The 24,423-nt window shown below is 44.9% G+C and overlaps 1 protein-coding gene across 5 annotated transcripts in view; it reads right to left on the bottom strand.

The window, feature by feature from the left end:
- The window catches only part of VPS53 (VPS53 subunit of GARP complex), a 240,471-nt gene that overhangs the window by 167,278 nt on the left and 48,770 nt on the right, over nucleotides 1-24,423 (bottom strand). For all 5 annotated transcript variants that reach the window (XR_010152741.1, XR_010152740.1, XR_010152739.1 and 2 more), the window contains one exon: nucleotides 2,036-2,122. Coding sequence is in view for 1 of the 5 variants with exons in the window: in XM_009431509.5 (XP_009429784.1) it covers nucleotides 2,036-2,122 (87 nt within the window). In the remaining 4 variants the exon portion in view is untranslated. The remainder of the gene's footprint in view (nucleotides 1-2,035; nucleotides 2,123-24,423) is intronic.

Consider the following 24,423-nt stretch of genomic DNA (forward strand, 5'->3'; position numbering starts at 1 on the left):
TCCCTAAACAAAGCCATCAATGGCAGGGCACACCAGGGGTACTCAGGTCAAACCTACACGAGATCATCTGTGAGACAGAATGCCCATGGTTGACTCGCCTCAACTGACTTACACGAGACCACCTGTGAGACAGAATGCCCATAGTTGATTTGCCTCAACTGTTGCCCACGGGCTGCGAAAACGGGTAGAGCATGAAATGGGAGGTTGTAGAGTCAGACAGATCTAGGGCTGAACCCCAGCTCTACCACTCACCAACGATGCATCCTAGAACAAGTTTCTCAGCCTCACTGAGTCTCAGTTTTCTCATCTATAAGATGGGTAATCGCAAAGATAATAATGAACATAAATCCTAGTTCATAAGGTTGTGGTGAGGGCTAAATTAGAGTGCTGACACAAAGGAACCAGCACACTGCTGGCACTGAAAGAGCTCAACAAAGATCACTTCTCCCCTCACTCCCACCTCTTCCTCCCTTCAGCACAGCACTGTCCAGGAAAGCAAGCTGCTTTAAAATAAGACGTCTCGTAACTTGGGAGTAAACTGTCACTGCAAACCCCCTCGGGTGGAGGAGGAAGCATACTCCAGAACACAGATTAGCATCATAAGGATATCAATAAATGCGATCAACTCCAGCAAAAGCAGCATCGGATACTCTCGCTGATCATCACGCTTTGAGGGCCCCTGGTGCTGCTGGGAGTGGTGCACCCTTGGGGAAGGACGAGGGCCCCTGGGTGCTGCTGGGTGTGGTGCACCCTTGGGGAAGGACGAGGGCCCCTGGGTGCTGCTGGGTGTGGTGCACCCTTGGGGAAGGACGAGGGCCCCTGGGTGCTGCCGGGTGTGGTGCACCCTTGGGGAAGGACGAGGGCCCCTGGGTGCTGCCGGGTGTGGTGCATCCTTGGGGAAGGACGAGGGCCCCTGGGTGCTGCTGGGTGTGGTGCACCCTTGGGGAAGCACCACAGAAAATCCAGGTCCCTAGGACTATGCTCAGTGCTCTTCATACGTTTAATTCTCACAACAACCCTGTGAGGCAAATGCCATTATTCTTATTTTACAGTTGAAGAAGCTGGAATTCTGAGACAACTGACAGACAGGACATTATTGAGTCTGAATCTGAACCCAGGATCCAGCACTTCCCAGCGCCTCCCATGGAGGAGGAGAAGGTGAATGCTGGATTCTCGGTCTTCGGGGCAAGCTTCTGAGCACAACACCGGGGGACACAAATTCGTCAGGGGAGAACTCAACCAAAACCACACACACGGATCATGGGCGGGGACATCCCTCCTCCCTCCATCCCTCCCTCCTCCCGGCTCCAGGACCATTCTTAGCGTGCATCGAGCTACATACCGTACATCTCGATGGAGAAATGCATGATACCAATACCAAGAAATGTTAGAGAAAGGAAAATCCAAAATGACTAGGAAACTATTTTCAGAAAGGAGAAAAAAAAAAAAGTTGCAGCTGGGCACAGTGGCTCACACCTGTAATTCCAGCACTTTGGGAGGCCGAGGCGGGCGGATCATGAGGTCAAGAGATCAAGACCATCCTGGCCAACATGGTGAAACCCTTTCTCTACTAAAAATACAAAAAATTAGCCGGGCGTGGTGGCAGGCACCTGTAATCCCAGCTACTTGGGCGGCTGAGGCAGGGGAATCGCTTGAACCTGGGAGGCGGAGGTTGCAGTGAGCCAAGATCGCACCACTGCACTCCAAGGCTGGTGACAGAGCAAGACTCCATCTCAAAAAAAAAAAAAAAAAAAAAAAAAAAAAAACCCAAAAAACAAAACAAAACAAAACAAAAAAGTTGCCTATTTAAAACTAGGGCTGCAAACACAGGGCAGCAGAGATGGTGAGCCACCACTGACCAGCAGCTCCCCTTGAATTGATCTGAACGCATTCATAGGGGGCTTGCTTTAGAGATGCAGATGACTCTGGTTGGCAGGAGGTGCCATTATTAGAAAAAGCTCATTATTAGAATGCCTAGATGAGAAGCTCACTTCCTCTTTTGGTGCAAAAAGGTTAGGAAGAAACCAGAACTCACCATTTGCTCTGATTTTTCAGCTTTGTCTTTGATATCTTTGATTTTGCCAAAGAGTTGTTGGATAGCTTTCTGAGCCTCTTCAAGCGCCTAGAGTAAGAGAAATACATGAAAAACAAAAAGTGGCTAGAGACAGCACCAGTCACTAACTGTAATCAATGCTAGGCACAAAAGAAATTTCCATGAAGCTCTCCTGATTCATTGTACTTATGCCAACAATTTTTCTGGACCAAAATAGTAGAGACCTATAGAGTCCAGTGGCTGCGAACAGGTAAACACTCGGGACTCTTACCAATGTTCCTCACAAAGTTTCAACTTAAAACTAAATGATTCCCCTCTACCTCAGTCATTACTGTACATGTTATTGATAATAGCAAATAGAACAAGTAGATCTCTGTGTGTGGGTGTATGCAAAGACTCACACAGAGGGACAGGGGTAGCTCTAAATTGGGGCAAGGGAAAGCTCTGGACTTGGAAGTTCCAGATTGTGCATTCAAAAAAACCTGAACCGTGAATGGGGACTCCAGAACTGCAACAAATCTTAAAGACTTTCATAGTAAGCCATTTGAAAACCAATGAAATGCACTTAGAAAGGAACACTGGGCTGGGCACAGTGGCTCACGCCTGTAATCCCAGCACTTTGGGAGGCCAAGGCGGGCAGATCACGAGGTCAGGAGATCAAGACCATCCTGGCTAACGTGGTGAAACCCCGTCTCTACTAAAAATACAAAAAATTAGCCAGGCACAGTGGCACGCACCTGTAGTCCCAGCTACTCAGGAAGCTGAGGCAGAAGAATTGCTTGAACCCGGGAGGCAGAGCTTGCAGTGAGCCGAGACTGCGCCACTGCACTCCAGCCTGGGTGACAGAGCGAGACTCCAAAAGGAAAGAAAAGGAAAGAAAGAGAAAGAAAGAAAGAAAAAGGGAGAGAAAGAGAGACAAAGAAAGAGAGAAAGAAAGAAAGAAAGAGAAAGAAAAAAAGAAAGAAAGAGAAAGAGAAAGAAAGGAAGGAAGGAAGGAAGGAAGGAAGGAAGGAAGGCAGGCAGGCAGGCAGGCAGGCAGGAAGGCAGGCAGGCAGGCAGGCAGGCAGGCAGGCAGAAAGCTAATGGTGGCTCACACCTGTAATCCCAGCACTTCAGAGGCTGAGGCAGGAGGATTGCTTGAGCCCAGGAGTTCAAGACTAGCCTGGGGAACATGGCAAGACTCGGTCTCTGCAAAAAAAAAAGTTAGCCAGGCATGGTGTCGCACACCAGTAGTGTCAGCTACTTGGGAGGCTGAGGTGGGAAGATTACTTGAGCCTGGGAGGTCAAGGCTGCAGGCTCAAGTAATGAACTGTGATCATGCCACTGCACTCCAGCCTGGTGACTGAGTGAGATCTTGTCTCAAAAAAACAAGCAAAAAGCTAATGGTGAGCCCAGCATTTCCACTGAAATAAAAACCTACAAAGACAGATGCTACACAATGAAAGTATTACAACACAGCTGCAGCTTCTGCTAGGAGGGGAAGCAACATGAGGGCAGTTGTGACATGTGGAGACCAGAAAGTTCCTGTGAGTGCCAGCAGCCCACAGACATGGAGACCAAATGCACTGGACCGTCCGTGAGTAAAGACTACCCACAGCTAAAGTACCTGTGAGTGCCAGCAGCCCACAGACGTGTATAGACCACAGACACTGGACCGTCCGTGAGTAAAGACTACCCACAGCTAAAGTACCTGTGAGTGCCAGCAGCCCACAGACATGGAGACCAAATGCACTGGACCGTCCGTGAGTAAAGACTACCCACAGCTAAAGTGCCTGTGAGCGTGTCAGCAGCCCACAGACGTGTATAGACCACAGGCACTGGACCGTCCGTGAGTAAAGACTACCTACAGCTAAAGTGTCTGTGAGCGTGTCAGCAGGCCACGGATGTGTATAGACCACATGCACTGGACTGTCCGTGACTAAAGACTATGAATTCCTGAGGCAGTTATAGTTCTAGGCACGAGTCAGCATCTCCTTAATTCACTCCTTCAATCACTCAATGAGTATTTACTGAATGCCTCCCATATACCAGGCATGATTCTAGGCATTGGGAATCCAATGGTAAACAAGACAGTATGGTCTCTCTCTCTGTCCTCAAGGAATGAACTTACTTTGAGAAGTAAGGGGGAGGAGATCCTGGAAAAACAACAAAATAAAGAAACAAGATAATTCCTAAGTGTGGTGAATTGACAGGTGTGGTGAAGGACTTATGCAGTGATGAGAATAAGGGAGATGGTGGTCACAGAAGGTCTCCTGAGAAAGGGCACACAAATCGGGACCTGCAGGATGAGGAGGTGTGAGAATTGTAGATTTGGAGTAAGATGATTTTTTTTTTTCTTGAGATGGAGTCTCGCTCTGTTGCTCAGGCTAGAGTTAAGTGGCGTGATCTCGGCTCACTGCAACCTCTGCCTCCCAGGTTCAAGCAATTCTCCTGCCTCAGCCTCCCGAGTAGCTGGGACTACAGGCACCTGCCACCACACCTGGCTAATTTTTTGTATTTTTAGTAGAGACGGGGTTTCATCGTGTTGGCCAGGATGGTCTCGATCTCCTGACCTCGTGATCTGCCCGCCTCGGCCTCCCAAAGTGCTGGGATTACAGACGTGAGCCGCCGCGCCCAGCCTGGAGTAAGAGGATTTTCAGCAGAGAGAAAAGCAAATGCGAAGATCCTGACAGAGAAAAGACCTCGGTGTTTTGGAGGTCCGAAAAGACAGACAGTAGGTGGTAGTGCAATATTGCAGCGGTAAGTGTCTGGAAATAATCTGGAGAGGTGGGCACGAGCCAGAGCACGGAGGCCTCAAAGCATAAGGATTCTGCTCTAAGTGCCAATGAGAAGCCACTGAAGGGTCTAAACAAGGGACAGGTGTACGGCTTACTTGTATAAGACTGTCCTGGCTGCTATGTGGCAAAGGGGCTGTGCAGGGGCAGGAGGGAAAGCGGGAGTGAAAGCTCTGTGAGAAGTCGCTGCAGTGTCCACATGAGACGGTGGAGGCCTAGACAAGGCAGCCGGTGCTGACAGGAAGACGCCGAGCGATTCAGGGTTTCCAGGAAGGTACAATGTGTAGGACTCACTGACGGACCGTGTGTGGGTGATGAGGGAGAGGGAAGAACCAAGGATGATGCCTGGGTTTTGGTTGAAAAGCCAAGGCCAGGGTTCACTGACTGAACCAGGGAATGCAGGAGGAGGACGGGCTTGACAGGCAGGTGTGTGTGGTGGTGGCGGGGCTGGAAGTGAAGAGTCCCATCCGCAATACGTTACGGGTGCCTGTGCTACGGCTGGAATGCATCCCCAAAGTTCATGTGTTGGAAACATAATCCCCAATGCAATGGTGTTGGCAAGTGGGGCCTTTACGAGGTGACCAGGTCATGAGGGGTTTGCCCTCACGAACGAATGAATGGCATTATCTCGGGAGTGGGTTCTTGATAAAAGGATCTGTTCAGCCACTTTCTCGTGCATGTACACACTTTCTTGCCTTCCAACTCTGCCATGGGACGACGCAGTGAGAAGGCCCTCGCCACAGGACGACACAGTGAGAAAGCCCTCACCGCAGGACGACATGGTGAGAAGGCCCTCGCCGCAGGACGACATGGTGAGAAGGCCCTCGCCGCAGGACGACATGGTGAGAAGGCCCTCGCCGCAGGACGACATGGTGAGAAGGCCCTCGCCGCAGGACGACGCAGTGAGAAAGCCCTCGCTGCGGGAAGATGCGGTAAGAAGCCCTTGCCTAATGTGGGACATCTCTTTTCTTTATAAATGATTCAGTCTGTACTATTCTGTTACAGTAACATAAAGCAGACTAAGAAAACTGGTATCAAGAAGTGGGCTATTGCTATAGTAAATACCTGAAAACATGGCTTTGGAGCTGGGTGATGGACAGATGTGGAACAGTTTCGAAGTGAAGGCTGGAAAAAGCCTGTATTGCTGTGAACAGAGCGCTAAGGGGGGTTCTGCTAAGGGCTCAGAAGAAAAGCAGAAATGTAGAGAAAGTCTGGAACTTCTTAGAAATTACTTCATGGTTGTGACCAGAGTGTTGGTAGAAATACAGACAGTAGGCTGGGCATGGTGGCTCACGCCTGTCATCCCAGTACTTTGGGAGCCTGAGGCGGGCGGATCGCCTGAGGTCAGGAGTTCAAGACAGCCTGGCCAACATGGTGAAACCCCGTCTCTACTAAAAATACAAAAATTAGATGGGCGTGGTGGCAGGCACCTGTCATCCCAGCTACTCGGGAGGCTGAGGCAGGAGAATCACTTAAACCCGGGAGGCGGAGGTTGCAGTGAGCTGAGATAGCACCACTGCACTCCAACCTGGGTAATAAGAGCAAAACTCTGTCCCCACCAAAAAAAAAAGATAGCTTACTTGAGATCAAGTAGAGACATTAAGTTGGACATAAGATTCTGGAGCTTGGAAGAGAGGTGATAGGTTGGGATTTAAATTCAGAAGTCATTACTTTAGAGATGATATGTAAGTCTGTAAGATTAGAAGTCACCTAGGAAGACAGAATACACAAGAGAAGAAAAGATGGCACAGGGCTGACCCTTGGGCATGCCAATATTCAGAAGTCTAACATAAAAAAAAGCAGAGATGCAGAGAAAAACCACCAGGGACATGAGAAAAAATCAGGGGCGATGGGTGTTACAGAAGCCAAACAGAAGTGTTTGAAGGAGAAGGAAAGAGTGATTGTGCCTTCTGTTGTTAAACACTCACATAAGAGGCTGGGCGCAGTGGCTCAGGCCTATAATCCCAGCACTTTGGGAGGCCAAGGCGGGTGGATGACCTGAGGTCAGGAGTTCAAGACCAGCCTGACCAATATGATGAAACGCTGTCTCTACTCAAAATACAAAAATTAGCCGGGCGTGGTGGCAGGCGCCTGTAATTCCAGCTACTCAGGAGGCTGAGACAGGATAATCGTGTGAACCCAGGAGGCAGAGGTTGCAGTGAGCCAAGATCGTGCCACTGCACTCCAGCCTGGGCAACAAGAGCAAAACTCCATCTCAAAACAACAACAACAACAAAAAACTCATGTGGATCATGAGGTCAAGAGTTTGTGACCAGCCTGACCAACATGGTGAAACCCCTGTCTCTACTAAAAATACAAAAATCAGCCAGGCATGGTGGTGTGCACCTGTAATCCCAGCTACTCAGGAGGCTGAGGCAGGAGAATTGCTTGAACCCAGGAAACGGAAGCTGCAGTGAGCCAAGATGGTGCCATTGCACTCCAGCCTGGGCGACAGAGCAAGACTCCATCTCAAAAAAAAAATGAAGACAGCTGCTACTGATTTTGACAACAGGGAAGTTGTTGGTGACCTTGACAAGAGCAGTCTCAATGCAGTCAAGGGAATGGACAGCGATGACATGATGAAGTAGAGGCTGTGATCACAGAGCAGGCCACAAATGATGGCCTGTGGGCTGAAGCCAGTCTGCCACGTCTGCCACCTGTTTTTGTAAACAATGTGTTTTTGGACCAAAACTCATTAATAATACTTAAACCAAACTCATTTGTTTAAGTATTGTTTATGGGGACTTTTGCCACACAATGGCAGAGATAAATAGTTACAACAGAGACCATATGGTCAGTAAAGGCTAAAATATTTACTATCCAGCCCTTAACAGAAAGCTTGCTGACCCTGGTATAGACTTTTTTTTTCAAGAAGTTTTTGCTATGAGAAAGGAAGAAAAATAGGGCAAAAGATGGCGTAAAGGGAGTAATTTTTAAAGATGAGAAATGCTTGCATACGTCTGCTTGGGAGTGATTTAGCAGGAGAGAAATTTATTTGGGGGGGCAATGGGTTAATTACAGAAGAGGACTTTTTTAAACATAATGTTCTTGAATTGTTTAGTGCAGGGGACCCCAAGCCCTGGGCCGTGGGCCAGTACCAGTCCGTGGCCTGCTGGGAACGGGGCCGCACAGCAGGAGGTAAGCGGTGGGCAAGTGAGTGAGCACGATCTTCTGAGCTCCCCCTCCTCAGATCAGCAGTGGCATTAGATTCTCATAGGAGCGCGAACCCTACTGTGAACTGCACACGTGAGGGATCTAGGTTGCAAGCTCCTTAACAGAATCTAACTAATGCCTGATTATCTGAGGTGGAACAGTTTCATCCTGAAACCATGTCCCCCTCCCTGGTCCATGGAAAAACTGTCTTCCAAAAAACTGCTCGCTGGTGCCAAAAAGGTTGGGGACCACTGGTTTAGTGTATGAGTATTAGCCCTTTAGCAGGGTTATAAGTATCCTTTAGAATGGGGACCAAGGATATGAACAGCACTCCTATAGAGCCCATAGCTGAGCCAATCATCCATTTGGTTTACCGGGGACATGCTGCGTTTATGATTCAGTATAGTTATTAACAGCTCCCTCTCCTTCTCAAAGTGACTCTGGTGATAAATCATATGGTCACCTCACCTACAGCACCTAAGCAAGGCTACGGCACAGTGGGACCTTGACAAATATTGCCCACTGATTAAAAGTATCATGGTGCACCTGTAAGAGTGCTGGTGCTGAGGCTACCGCTCTGAATAAGTGCGCTCATAACCATTCCTCTAACTTCAGGCCCAACCATGAGCAGTGGTTCAAAATCACAGCTTCATGCTTTCTGTAAGTATTCTCTATTTGGCTTACACAGAGTCTAATATCCAAGATGCTACATGGGATCAGTAAATTCTAAAAAAGTTTCAATCGTGGAGTAAAAAGTGCAACAGAGGCCTCTGTAGGCAACTGACCACTAGAAAGGACTGATCTTTTTGGACACAGCTCACATGGAATTCTGTGATACTGCAGGTCATGTCATGTTATGGTGACATGCTAATGAGATCATAGCTACTGTGTTCTAGACAAACACCCTAAAACATATGACATGCAGCTAAGAAAGGCAAAAAAGGGGCTAAGTTATACACTTAGGTCTCACATATGAAGAAGTCTGCATGATCCTATCTCAGAGAAAGGGTTTCTATCCCTTTCTCTCTTACATTAAACCTGGCATCCTACCAGAACTGTCTCTGCTGAAGGTATCGCTTTTTTCTTCCAGCAAACAAATAAGACTCACACAATCTTACATGTCACAGTCTCCAAGATAGATAAACTATGTGCCAGACTTTTTTCGGGCTGGAATACTTTTGCTTGTTTTAATAAGGTACTAAAGTTGGGGAAATGTACTATAATTCATTTTGCAGAGTTTAAAAACTCCTCTGAAGCACTGGTGCTATCAGGCAAGTCCATTCTCAACACACACCCTAATATTTGACATCTAACCTCTGATCATGAGTCATAAAGAAAGATTGTTTTGCAACTGGAAGAATCATAGGTCCTACAAGAAGTTAAGGTTTTTTTAAGAAACACAAAAATACCTTCACTACCTGGCTAATCAGAAATGTGCTGAAAGAATCACTCTGGCACTGTCCCTAGACACTTTTTAAAATAAAAACGTGGTTGGCCGGGGGGGGGCAGTAGCTCACACCTATAATCCCAGCACGCTGCAAGGCTGACGGTGGATTATTGAGGCCAGGAAGGAGTTCAAGACCAGTCTGACCAACATGACGAAACCCCGTCTCTACTAAAAATACTAAAAAAATTAGCTGTGTGTGCTAGTACATGCCTATAGTTCCAGCTACTCTGGAGGCTGAGGCATGAAAATCACTTGAGCCCAGGAGGCGGAGGCTGCAGTGAGCCAAGACTGCGCCACTGCACTCCAGCCTGGGTGACAGAGACATACTCTGTCTAAAAAAAAAACAAAAAAAAATTAGGCCAGGTGCAATGGCTCATGCCTGTAATCTCAGCACTTTGGGAGGCTGAGGCAGGTGGATCATGAGGTCAAGAGATCAAGACCATCCTGCCCAACATGGTGAAACCCCATATCTACTAAAAATACAAAAATTAGCTGGGTGTGGTGGCGCATGCCTGTAATCCCAGCTACTCGGGAGGCTGAGGCAGGAGAATCACTTGAACCAGGGAGTCGGAGGTTGCAGTGAGCTGAGATCGTGCCATCGCACTCCAGCCTGGTGACAGAGCGAGACTCCATCTAAAAAAAAAAAAAAAAAGAAGAAGAAAAAAAGTAATAATAAAAAAATTAAAAGGTGGCTACTTTCCATTCCAAGCTGTATGTGGATTAAAAACAGAACTAATCACTCCCAAAAATGTCTGCATTTAATCTACCCCATTAGAGTTTCTGAACGGAGCACTGGAGCTACAGCCTACGTCTAAAGGTGTTGTAAAGCAGTGACTGTTGTGGCCCTCTTTAGGACTCAAATTCTATACACACACAGCCTGCATCCTAAAGTGTTATAAAGCGGCGACTGTGTTTAATCTGCCCCCACTCGAGTTTCTGACCTGGGCACTGGTGAACTGGGCACTGGTGAACTGGGCACTGGTGAACTGAGCACTGGTGAACTGAGCACTGGTGAACTGGGCACTGGAGCCACAGCCTGTATCTGACGGTGTTATAAAGCGGTGACTGCCGTGCTCCTCTTTTAAGACTCAAATTCTGTAAACAGGAGATGAAAAGCAACCCACTGAATTAGCCTAGAAGGCTCAGCAAAACCAATTCCAGCATCTTTGTATTTCTGTGCATCCTAATGGTAACCACTACTCTGAATTCTCCTTGCCTCCTGGAGGAGACGGTGAGCAGGCTCTCAAAGCCACAGGAGGTCACATGTGGAAGATAAGGAGTGTGGAACCTGCACAGACTCTCCTGCTTTCTTCTTTCTCTTTTTCCTTTTTTTGCAGAACTGCTGTCTGCCACCTTAGTAGACAGAGGGGCTCTGATTCATTGGCAGTGCCTTAAGAAATGAGCATCCCTCTGGCTCTCAGGTGCATCTCATTTTGCAGTTTGCGCCATCAGAGAATGATGCTGCCTTTATCCTGTGAGTCCGCAGGCAGCCTTTCAGAGATTTTAAACCGAGATCCCCTTTGTGGCCACTGCAGGAAGGAGGAAAGGTTGTTCATTTTCCAAAGAGCTGGTATAGCTTTAGACTGTTCTGTGAAAAAATAAGGTGCTATTATTCAAGGTTACTGGGGAGAAAATTAGATTTTTCCACTATTTTGCTACCATTTCTGTTTTCCAACTTGACATCTATCTGCTGGTTCCCTTTTCTATTATATGGAAAAGCAACATGCTGGGCCAGGTGCAGTGGCTCACGCCTGTAATCCCAGCACTTTCGGAGGCCGAGGCAGGCAAATCACCTAAGGTCAGGAGTTCGAGACCAGCCTAGCCAACATGGTGAAACCCCATCTCTTCTAAAAATACAAAAATTAGCCAGCCATCATGGTACACACCTGTAATCCCAGCTACTGGGGAGGATGAGGCAGGAGAATCGCCTGCACCTAGGAGGTGGAGGTTGCAGTGAGCCAAGATTGTGCCACTGCACCCCAGCCTGGGCAACAGAGTGAGACGGAGAAAGAAAAGAAAAGAAAGGAAAGAAGAAAGGAAAAGGAAAAGGGAAGGAAAGGGACAAAAAGAAGGAAGGAAGGGAGGAAGGAAAAAGAAAAAAGAAAAGAGAGAAAGGAAAGAAAGGAAGAAAAGAAAAGAAAGAAGAGAGAGGGAGGGAGGGAGGGAGCAACATGCTGTATGAGTTAAAAACAAGGGATTTTCAACTAGCAGACTGGGATTCAAACCTTGGCTCTGCCAGTTACTGTGTGATTTCTGTCAAGCCTCTTATCCTCTAGGAAGTAGTTTCATAATTTCCAGAATGCAAATTCTATCAGCTACCTGAAAGGTAGTAAGGAATGTGAGAGTAGAAAATATGTTTGGAATCGTTTACCCAACACTCTTCCCCTCCGCATGCGAAATCTTCCTTTCACCGTGTTTCTACAGAGTCTGCTGTCCAAGAGCTGACCAGGCCCTCGTTGGAACAGTTTTCCCATGACTTTTTTTTTTTTTTTTTTTTTTTTTGAGACAGAGTCACGCTTCGTCGTGGCATGATCTCAGCTCACTGCAACGTCCGCCTCCTGGGTTCAAGTGATTCTCATGCCTCAGCCTCCTGAGTAGCTGGGATTACAGGCACCCGCCACCACACCCAGCTAATTTTTGTATTTTTAGTAGAGACGGGGTTTCACCATGTTGGCCAGAATGGTCTCGATCTCCTGACCTCATGATCCGCTTACCTCGGCCTCCCAACATGCTGGGATTACAGGCGTGAGCCACCAGAATTAGAATTGGGAAAAAGAGTTTCTCTCTCGCGGGTGGTAGGAGTCCCAAGAAGTGAAACTGAGTTAGAGAGTAGCTAGGTTCCCCAGGAAGGGCAGGAGGCTGGACTACAGGTAGAGATGATGAGGGTGACACACACACACACACAGAGCTTTACTCCCGTCTTTGGCTTCAGCTGTTTGACAAGCCCAGCTGAGACGCTATCCTTCTGGCGGTCACACTTGTTGAACTTCTTCAAACGAGACACAACAGGATCCTTCCAAATAATCCCCCTTTTGCCTAAGCCCGTTTGAATTGGGATTTTTGTCTTCTGCAACCAAGAGAGTCTTGAATGAGTTTATAAAGCACTCAGCTCACAGAAAGTGCTCACTTAATGGCAACTATTAGTATTCCCACATCTCCCAGATGGAGCAGGATATTTCAGATGGGACTACCCTCTAAGAATCAAAGGTTGTTACTCATCTTTTAGAGCTTTGTAAATAAGATGGCTAAGTTCAGTATCTGCAGGCAGACTCAGAAGAACGGCTCATGGATTAAGAGGATGGAATCTTTGAACCATGCTGAAAATGAGACATTCTCCAGAAAAAAATTGAAGTCTTTTGTTCATTCATTCAATTAAAAAGTGAGTGCCTATTACATGTACTGTGCTAGATACTGAGAGAAAAAGATCACTAGCTAGGGAATGTATCTTTAAAGGGCTTGTAAGGAATACATGTCTGAATTATAAACAAAATGATACAAAGAGCGATGAATAAAGAATGGCAGTGGCCGGGCACGGTGGCTCACGCCTGTAATCCCAGCACTGTGGGAGGCTGAGGCAGGTGGATCACGAGGTCAGGGGATCGAGATCATCCTGGCGAACACGGTGAAACCCCGTCTCTACTAAAAATACAAAAAATTAACCGGGCGTGGTGGCGGGCGCCTGTAGTCCCAGCTACTCGGGAGACTTAGGCAGGAGAATGGCATGAATCCAGGAGGTGGAGCTTGCAGTGAGCCGAGATCGTGCCACTGCACTCCAGCCTGGGGCACAGAGCAAGATTCCGTCGCAAAAAAAAAAAAAAAAACAACGGCAGCATCATTTCGAAAGCCAGGAGGTCCTCCAGAGAGCAGAAACATGGATGAGTGCTACCACATCTGATAAGCCCTACACGGAAGCCCTTACCACATCCACTGAGGGTGGACACCAAGGGTTAAGTAGCCTCTATTTAGAGAAAGTCTCTTCTTTTGTTACTGCTGACCACCCTGGCATCACTGAGAGCTGCTGCTATGGAAACGAGGTATCCCCAGCTGAAACAGAGGTGCTTCAGCCAGCCTCAGCAATGCTAACAATGCAGCCCGCTCCCCACGACGGTGCTCAACAGCAGCAGAGGCTGCGGGACTCTCACACACCCAGCCTCAGCAATGCTAACAACGCAGCCCACTCCCCATGATGGTGCTCAACAGCAGCAGAGGCTGTGGGACTCTCACAGCCACAGATGGCTGCACGTCTACAGCTCTTTGCTTCCCTACGCATCCGAGAACTCAACCAGGACCGCCCTGGTCAAATGCCAGATGGCGCCCATCAGATGAGAATCACTGATGTTTACACAAATTCCTCCACACCACTTAGGAACCTGGAGTATAAGAAGGCTTTATTTAAAGCACAGATTTCTTTCCAAGTTTGTGAACCAAAAACCAAGGGACTGTAAAGAGCAAAGGGAGTAATTCTCACCTTGTTTGTTAAAATGTTCTGTTCCTTGTAAGTTACTTTTATTTATGATTTCTGCAAACCAGAGCCACTAAAAATGTGAACCAAGGAGCTCATTTTTGTTGTTTTTAGGAGACAAGCCAGAAATTAAAATCACAAGACGAGGCTCGGAAACAAATTCAGCAGTGCCCAAATAAGACTAAACATTTACATTGCAAAGTTCTGCCTATATCTGTTATCACCCCTAACTTAAAACAAGCTAGCCCTGAAATAGCTGCGAGTGACGGATGCGTTCACGCAGCTTCCTTTGATGAAAGGTAACCCCGGAGGATGAGAGCATTTCAAGCAACACCTCCAAGTGGCAAAAGACAAGGAAACGTTTAAGCAAAAGTTTCTGCTGCTTTTGCTGAATGAAAGGTAAAGAAATTCAATATTTTTGGAAATGGGGCACATTAAAAGGAACAACTTGTCCAAGTTTAACAAAGGACTACTCTTCCCAAATAGCCAGGACTTCCAGTTGCCAAGTTCGAGGTTGTTGACTTCATTATAATTCCCCATATCTTACTATTACTTCTCATTTTAGTCACTTCATAACTCTCATCTATATTGTAAGTCTTCATTCAGGAGAAAACATCCTTTTGCGTGACATCTGGATGTTCCCTCAGCTGACTTTTTGAGACACCTTCTGTGCCAAATGCCCTTCAGGCTGTGAGGATTCATGTGTGTGATTTTTCTCTCTTCCTGGTTCACTTACTCTCTTCAGGGCCTCACTGGTGTCTGTATTTTCAGCAGCACAGGTGGGCAGAACACAGAGAGTTCTCTTCAACCTGGGGTTCTTCTCTCAGTCCAGTTTCTTCATCATACTGAGGGGGACCAAGCTGGCTAATGAGGCCGTGGTCACTGCCATTATTTGAAATTCCTTATGAATCAGCCTTTCAGGCTCCACAGCAAAACAAGTGGCTCCCAAATCTGCTTTTAAATGTTTGTCACTGTTTAAAGACAATTTAGTATGGACAAGTATGCAGCATATTGCGAATGAGAAAATCTGGGTCTGTGATTAACTCGCTTCGTGTGATTTTGGGCACGTCACAGAACTGATGCGGGCCATCTCTTCATCTGTAAAATGGGGAGAACAGCATCTACGTGGCCTAACTCACACATCTTTGTAAACATGTGAATCGAGTAAATCAAGTAACGTAATATATGCAACAATATTTTGCAAGGTAAACATTTATAGTGTAATAAAACATTAGCGTTACAGATCAAGACAAATGACTCAAAATGTTATGTTCTGCAAAAGCAACTGAAAATGTGTCTTTGCTTACAGTGAATGAATCAAGAACAGATCAGCCTTAAAACAGTACATCCTTAATTACAGAGATCTGGAAAACTCCAGGGCTGACAAACGACCCCCACAAGACACTAGTTACCAGAAATCTCTAAAGACTAGAATCTCTAAGTCTTCAATGAAAAAAAAGTTTAAATTTCTGACTTATTAGAAGTAGCACTTTGCCTAGCTGATAATTCTACGGTTATCACGGAAGTAGGAGAGGGCTGTCTGTCACGACCGTTCCCTTGTGACTAGGAACAAGAAAAACTCAAGTACAACAAGGAGACAGGAGTTAAGAATTCGGTCTGAGATGGGGTAAAGACCCCTCAAATACACCTTTTCTCCTGCTTTAAAGAAAGAATTTGAATCATCAAACTTACTTGGGGCCAGGTGCAGTGCCTCACGCCTGTAATCACAACACTTTGGGAGGCAGAGGCAGGCGGATCACCTCAGGTTGGGTGTTCGAGATCAGCCTGGCCAACCTGGTGAAAACCCGTCTCTACCGAAAATACAAAAATTAGCCAGGTGTGGTGGTGGGCACCTGTAATCCCAGCTACTCAGGAGGCTGAGGCAGGAGAATCACTTGAACCCAGGAGGCGGAGGTTGCAGTGAGCTGAGATCACACCTCCATCCTGGGAGACAGGGCAAGACTCCCATCTCAAAAAAAAAAAAAAAATTTACTTGGTAGTAAGTATATCTCCAGAAGAAATGCCCCCCTCCAAATTGGGGGTCATTATGAAAGTGGCACTAATACATTTTTGCCTAACATCCATATTCCAGGTATCACATACAATACCTAGAAACGAACACAGCATCTGTTCAGAGTCTACGATGCAATACAGAAACAGAAATTAGAAACCCCGGCATGGGATCCAATAATATACGGAGGACGACAAGTTTCTGATGTATTTTAGAGCTTTAATCTAGATGACTACAAAACGCCAAGCCAAAACAGATGTATTATCTTTGGTTTTGCAAAACTAATCTCCTTCCAGAGGAGACCTTGGAGTCCAAATTGGAGCAAAGGAAATTTTATAGTTATAGACTCTTGAAAATGGAGATTTACACATGGAAATGGTGACGGCACAACCACAACGCTGAATCTGTGCTCTTCTAAATACTGTTTCCGTGGATGAAAGAGGGAAGAGGAAAAAGGAGGCCAAGTTCTTCCATGAAGACAGAAAGCCAAATTCCCATCCATTGTACAAACATATCTCAGTGACTTCTTGTATCAAGGACCTGAAATCCAGAAGGCTTTGCTCTGTTGGCAGTAATTCCGCAATTTTTCTAATGCACAGCCTCAAACTGAGGATGGAATTTTCCTTACACGATTTCTAACTACTAGCAATCAAAAACAAGAGTGACCTGGGTACTAGCCAGAGCAGTTACAGTGGTGATGAATGGCATTTTCCTCTTGAGACGTAGAGTCTAGTTTAAACTTGTGACTGCCTCTAACACGGAAATAAGCAGATGGTGAGTTATGCCTGACCTTCTTTCTTGGCTCCTGAAGACTGCCAGTTTATATGGAGATGGCTCAGAAGAACCTGCCAATTTATATGGAGATGGCTCAGAAGAACAATAAACTTCAGTGTTCTTTCTTGGCGCAGTATTTTCCTAAAACTGTTTTCAATAATCATGTTGCAGAAAAGCGGGACTTGGCGTTTCTAAGGTCAGGAAGGAAACAGTCCAACTGCTGGACTAGTTAACTAAATAAAAGAAAAAATCGGGGTGGTTTTTTTTTTGTGGGAGAGAACATCTCCATGAGTAGGCACTACATACAAAAGCTTAAGATTCTTGCTAATCAGAAACATGTTGTCTATATTAATTAAATGAAGACAAAATAGAACGCTTGTGTTAATGCACCTGAGTCTATGGGAAGAATGAATCTATGAAAGTTCAGAACAATATGGAAAAATGTTTCTAAAGAGATTAAATATTGCAATGATTAAAAATTACCATGTGACCCAGCAATTCCACTCCTAGGTACACAGCAAAAGGAACGGAAGCAGACACTCAACAGGTATTTGTATGCCAATATTCATAGCATCACTGTTCACAAAAGCCAAATGGTGGAAACAATCCAAGTGTCCATGGACAGATGAATGGATACACACAATGTGGTAGAACTACACCACGGAATATTATTCACCCGTAAAAGAGAAGAAAGTGCTGATACATGCTACAACGTGGATGAATCCTGAAGACCACAGAAGTGAAATACACCAGATACAAAGGGTCAAATATTGTAGAATTCCACTTATATTAATATAAAGTTCCCAGAATAGGCAAATTCATAGAGACAGAAAGTAAAACAGAGGTTACAAGAAGTTGAGGAAAGTGGGCAGGGGAAGGAAGGACTTAATGGTTTTAATGTTTACAGAGTTTCTATTTGGGGTGATGAATAAATTTCAGAAATAGTGGTAGTGGTGGTTGTACATTATGAATGTAATTAATACCACTAATTATACGCTTAAAAATGTTAAAATAATAAATTCTATATTATATACATATTTTACAAGGTTTAAATAATAATGTAATATCAAAAACCACTGAACAGCATACTTTAAATAGATGAATTATATGTGAATTATAGCTCACTAATGCTGTTAAAATATAGCCATATAAAAAATTGAAAAAGGTTATATTTACTAAAATGAAATTTAATAAAATTTTTAAAAGCATCATCAATTACACCAAGCTACTTGCCAAGAAAAAAAACCAGGCCAGGTGTGGTGGCTCACACCTGTAATCCCAACATTTAAAAGGCTGAGGCAGGAAGTCGCTTGAACCCATGAGTTCAAGACCAGTCTGGGCAACACAGCAAAACCCCGATTCCACGAGAAATACAAAAAAAATTAGCCAGGCGTGGTGGCGAGTGCCTGTAGTCCCAGCTACTCAGGAGGCTGAGGTGGGAGGATTACTTGAGCCTGGGAGGTCGAGGCTGCAGTGAGCCATGATTTTATCACTGCACTGAAGCCGAGGTGACACAGCCAGACCCTGTCTCAAGAGAGAAAAAAAGCCAGGCCCGGTGGCTCACGCCTGAAGTCCCAGCACTTTGAGAGGTCAAATGAGGCAGGCGGACTGCCTGAGGTCAGGAGTTTCAGACTAGCCTGGCCAACATAGCAAAACCCCATCTCTACTAAAAATACAAAAAAATTAGCTGGACATGGTGGCGGGCACCTGTAGTCCCAGCTTCTTAGGAGGCTGAGGCAGGAGAATCGCTTGAACCCGGGAGGTGGAGACTGCAGTGAGCCAAGATCAAGCCACTGCACTCCAGACTGGGTGACAGAGTGAGACTCTGTCTCAAAAAAACAAAAACAAAAACAAAAAACCCATAAAAATAAAAACAATAAAAATTCTTTTTTATTTTTTTTGATACAGAGTCTCGCTCTGTCGCCCAGGCTGGAGTGCAGTGGCACGATCTCAGCTCACTAAAACCTCTGCCTCCTGGGCTCCAGCAATTCTCCTGTCTCAGCTTCCCGGGTAGCTGGGATTACAGGCATGTGCCACCACTCCTGGCTAAATATATATATATATTTTTTTTTTGAGACACAGTCTCACCCTGTCGCCCAGATAGAGTGCAGTGGCGTGATCTCGGCTCACTGCAAGCTCCACCCCCCAGGTTCACGCCATTCTCCTGCCTCAGCCTCCCAAGTAGCTGGGACTACAGGCGCCCGCCACCACGCCTGGCTAATTTTTTTGTATTTTTAGTAGAGACGGGGTTTCACCGTGTTAGCCAGGATGGTCTCGATCTCCTGACCTCGTGATCTGCCCGCCTTGGCCTCCCAAAGTGCCGGCATGACAGGCGTGAGCCACCGCGCCCCGCCATTAAAAATTCATTTTTAACACTCAGGAGATGTGGCCAAAGTGGCATTCAGAGAAAAGCCGTACCTTTAAGCGCTCTTCTTACATAACAAGAAGTAGAAGGAGCACAAAGACAACAGAGATGAAAGCAGTAAAATATAAAGGTATAGAGTAATGAACTGAAACAGGAAAAGAGGAGAACTGACAAATAAATCCAAGTGCAAGTCCTCTGAGAAGGCCTAAAGAAATTCTGGCTGTTTTAATCTAGGACTGGGGGTGTGGGAAAGAGAAAACATAACATTAAGAATGAAAAGAGAGGCCAGATGCGGTGGCTCACACCTGTAATCCCAGCACATTGGGAGGCCGAGGCGGGCAGATCACGAGGTCAGGAGATTGAGACCATCCTGGCCAACACGGTGAAACCCCATCTCTACTAAAAATACAAAAATTAGCCAGGCGTGGTGGCGGCCGCCTGTAGTCCCAGCTACTTGGGAGGCTGAGGCAGGAGAATCGCTTGAACCCAGGAGGCGGAACTTGCAGCGAGCCGAGATTGCGCCACTGCACTCCAGCCTGGGCGACACAGCAAGACTCCGTCTCAAAAACCAAAACAAAACAAAAAGAATGGAAAGAGAATATAAACAGAGAATTGGAAAGGATGAATAAATTTAAACATCTGAGTAAAATTATTTTCAAGAACAAGGACTTACTAAAATCAACTCAAGAAGAAGTGGAAGATGTAACTATAACCACAGAAATAACAGAAAAGGCTGCCAAGAAACCAGTCTCCCAAAAGGCACTTGACCTTGATAATGGGTCAATTGTTTCAAAGACTTCAGGGACTTCAGGGTATATTATCTATAGTCTGACTCTCTGAAACAGTTTACTATTTAAATGGTCTCTGTGGTTGCAAAAAATGGGAAGCATCCCAGTTTGTTTTATAAAGCTGACAAAGGTCGGGCACGGTGGCTCACGCCTGTAATCCCAGCACTTTGGGAGGCCGAGGCAGGTGGATCACCTGAGGTCAGGAGTTTGAGACCAGCCTGGCCAACATGGTGAAACCCCGTCTCTACTAAAAAATACAAAAATTTAGCTGGGCATGGCTGGGCGCGGTGGCTCACGCCTGTAATCCCAGCACTTTGGGAGGCCGAAGTGGGTGAATCATTTCAGGTCAGGAGTTCAAGACCAATCTGGCCAACATGGTGAAACCCCATCTCTACTACAAATACAAAAATTAGCCGGTCATGGTGGCAGGCGTCTGTTATCCCAGCTACTCGGGAGGCTGAGGCAGGAGAATCGCTTGAACCCAGGAGGCAGAGGTTGCAGTGAGTCAAGATCGCACTACTGCACTCCAGCCTGGGTGACAAAGCGAGATTCCGTCTCAAAATAACAACAACAACAAAAACTGACATAAACCCGATACAAAATCTAACAATGATAACCAAAAAGAAGAAAATGTCAAACTAATTTCATTTTTTAACATGAATCAAAATCCCAGATAAAAATACTAGGATTCAACAATATATTTAAAAGACAATACACGATGACCCAGCAAGCATTTAAGAAAGGTTAAATATTTTAAAAAGAAGGAAAAAAAAACTTAAGCAAATCAACAACATGAAAAAACCCCTATGACTATATTCAGTACATGCTGAGAGGGCAAATGATAAAATCCAACGTCTATTTTCTGGCAAAAGTGCTTAGTGACCAAGATTGTGATGATCTCTCCTTAACAGTCAAAGAATCGGGAAACAAGACAACATTACACTTGGTGTCAGCTCTGGGAGAGAAGGGTCTTTTGCTTTGTTCATTGTGTAATTCTCAATGCTTAAAATAGTGCCAACCACACAGAAGGCACTCACTAAATATGTACTGAGTGAGCAAATGAACAGATACACTATGTAAAGTGCCTGTCATTAAAATCAACAACAAACTGCCTGCCATTCCCACTCTTACCTGATCCTAAAGAGCATTTCTAAAACTTTTTGACCTCAGAATCTCTTTATACCCTTGGAAATTTATTGAAAGGGTTTATGTAGGTTATATCTACTGACATATACCAATGTTGGAGATTAAAACTGAGGGGTTTAAATAAAAAATATGTATCTGTTAATCCATTTAAACATGACAATGATAAATATATTACATGTTAGCATAAATTACATGTTTTTTGAAAAATAACTATATTTTCCCCCAGACAAAACAAAGTTGTTTTTTTGTTTGTTTGTTTTTTGTTTTCTGTTTTGAGAGGGAATATCGCTCTGTTGCCCAGGCTGGAGTGCAGTGGTGCAATTTCGGCTCACCGCAACCTCAGCCTCCTGGGTTCAAGTTATTCTTCTGCCTCAGCCTCCCGAGTAGCTGGGACTACAGGTACCCGCCACCACACTCAGCTAATTTTTGTATTTTTAGTAGAGACATGGTTTCACCATATTGGTCAGGGTGGTCTCGAACTCCTGACCTCGTGATCTGCCTGCCTCAGCCTCCCCAAGTGCTGGGATTCCAGGCGTGAGCCACTGCGCCCGGCCTACAAAACAAATTTCTTGAGAAGCGTGGCACTGCTGGGGTGTCTCTGCAAAAATCTTTAGTGTCTGCTCTGATAAACACCAGCTGGACTCCCATACACACTTCCGTATTGAATCTGTTGTGATCTGTTGTTCTGGTTGAAAATATGAAGAAAATCTGGCTTCACATAGATATATGTAGTTAGAAAAGGAAGAAATACTTTAATACCCATCTCTTTGTCTATTTAGGCTGCTATTAATATAATCAAATATTTTAAACTGGGTAATTTCTAAACAACAGAAATTGTTAACAGTCCTGGAAGCTGGAAAGTCCAAGATGGAGGCACCGGGAGATCTGGTGCCCGGTGAGGATCCTTTCCTCACAGACGGCATCTTCTGTGTGTCCTCACATGGGGAAAGGGGCAAATGGCCATCCTTCAAAAGTCTTTTATGAGGACACTGATCTCACAGATGAGGGCAGACCCCTTGTGACTCAGTCACCTCCCGAAGGCCCTGCTTCTAAATCCTGTCACAATAGGGATTAAGTTCCAGCATAGGAATCGTGGGGGATACCAACATTCCTGTGCTGTGACATGCTGTTTTGGTTGAAAATAGGAAGAAAATCTGGCTTCACATAGATATATGTAATTAGAAAAGGAAGAAATATTTTAATACCCATTTCTTAGTCTATTCAGCTGCAATTCATAGAACAGAACACTTTAAACACAGCAGCCCTTTTCAGGTACTTGGTGATAAGCCTTTTTTAAACTACACTAAAACTCAAAAAGTGGTAGATTCTTGAGGATCAGCTGCAGTGTGGGATTTGAAATTGAATTAATGAACTTGCCACACCATGCTGCACGAAACCCGCTGATCAGCTGTGCTTCTGCCGAGGATGCAGAAAGCAGAGAGTGCTGCTCTTACGCTAACAAGGAGGAAAGCGGAAACTGAAAACCACAACTTTTCTTCAACCTAGCAGAGAGCTAAAGGCAACCAAGCATCCTGAAATCCAAGAAGGAAGGTGCTCCCCCAGGAAAGACAGGACAGGAGAACCGTCTCCATGTAGAAAGGCATGTAAGGAAGACGGGGGTGCCACACAAGCAGGCGAGAGGGCTGAAGGAAAATTTTTAACAAGTTACTAAAGGCCAAGTGTGGGCTGGCGCAATGGTAGGGAGGCCTGGAAAGTGTAAGCACAGGTGGGTTTGCACCCACTCTCAGGCTCTTTTCCAAGACCTTCACTGGGTGTTCATGAGGAAAAAATGTGGGCACTCTCTCCTCTTCTACACAAAATGCCTGGCATTCAATAAAAAATTTTAGGACATATATACGCCAAAAAAGAAAAAAAAGAAGAAAGGGAAGAAAGGAAAAGCACCCATTGTTAAGAGACAAAGCAACCAACAGAACCTGTCTCAAAGAGGAGCCATTTGGTATAAATATTAGACAGGCTACAGAGGAGGGGATTTTAAAATAACAATGAATAATATGCTAAAGAATCTGGTAGAAAAGGTGTTTTACCTGCATGAGCAGATGAAGAATTGCAGCAGAGAGCAGGAAATTATAAGAAAGAATCAAACGGAAGTGCTAGAAAAAAGGACATGGTGTCAGGGCTGAAGAATTCCTTCAACAGCCTCAGCACACTCGACACAGCAAAAAAAGGATCGGTGAACTTTAAGGTGGGTCAATAGAAAGTACCCAAACTGAAACACAAAGAGGAAAAAAGAAAAGAAAATCCAACACCTGCAGGACAGTATTAAATGTTCTAAAAGACATGTAAGTAGAATTCTAGGAGGAAGAGAGAACACAACAGAAACATTTGAAGAGATAATGGCTGAGAATTTTTTTTTTAAGTGAAAGGCATTAAACCACTGATCCAAGAAGTGCTGAGATCCCAAGAGGAATAAGGGTTGACTTCTCAGAAACAATGCAAGCTAGAAGACAATGACTGACATTTTTAAAGTACTAAAAAAAAAAAAATAAAACAACAAAGCTGCCAACCTAGAGTCCTAAACCAAGCAAAAATATTTTTAAAAAATAAAAGCAAAATTAAAACTTTTCAAGCAAAGAAAAGCTGAGAGCATTTCTTGCCAGCAGACTGTGTTATAAGAAACACTAAAGGAAGTTCATGAGGCAGAACAAATATGGTACAGAAAAAACTCAGATCTAAGGAGATAAAAATGAGATCTATGTGAGGTGACAAATACCTTCATTTGCTTCTCTGCAGGCTATTTTACTGTCTATATGTATCCTATAACATGTTATACACCTTAAAGATACACAATACAATTTACTTCTTCAAACATAAAATAAAATAGCTGGGTGTGGTGGCACACGCCAATAGCCTCCGGCTACTCAGGAGGCTGAGGCAGGAAGATCACTTGAGCCAAGGAGTTTGAGGCCAGCTCAGGCAACGTAGCAAGACCCCATCTCTAAAAATATAAAATAAATGTAGAAACTTGAAAACTGACAAACAATAAAAATATTTTTAAAATTTATTTTTAATTACTCTAATTAGCAAAAATAGCAACAGTGATGGTGTTCATAATACGTAAAAACAAGATGTGGGGCAGAGTGGAACGCAGAGAGGATGTGAGGAAGAGGTCAGAAGCCTGCTATGAAAAGACTCTCACATCACATGTGAAGTGATACAATGTCATCACTGTGATATCAGTGACAATACGACTGTGATAAAGATGCATATTGTGGACCCAGGACAAGGAGGTACAAGAACAAACAGTAAACAAGCAAGATGCTAGATTTAAATCCAACTATATCATGGGAACAAAGCAAACTATTCACTTTCACCAGTTTTATTCCATATCACACTGTAGGTCCTAGCCAGAGTAATAAGGCAAAAAAATATTTTATTCATAGGTGAGATGACTATCTACTTTTTAAAAATCCCAAAAGCCTACAAAAAAAA

Source organism: Pan troglodytes, chromosome 19 (genome assembly GCF_028858775.2).
Source record: "Pan troglodytes isolate AG18354 chromosome 19, NHGRI_mPanTro3-v2.0_pri, whole genome shotgun sequence".
Lineage (NCBI taxonomy): Eukaryota > Metazoa > Chordata > Mammalia > Primates > Hominidae > Pan > Pan troglodytes.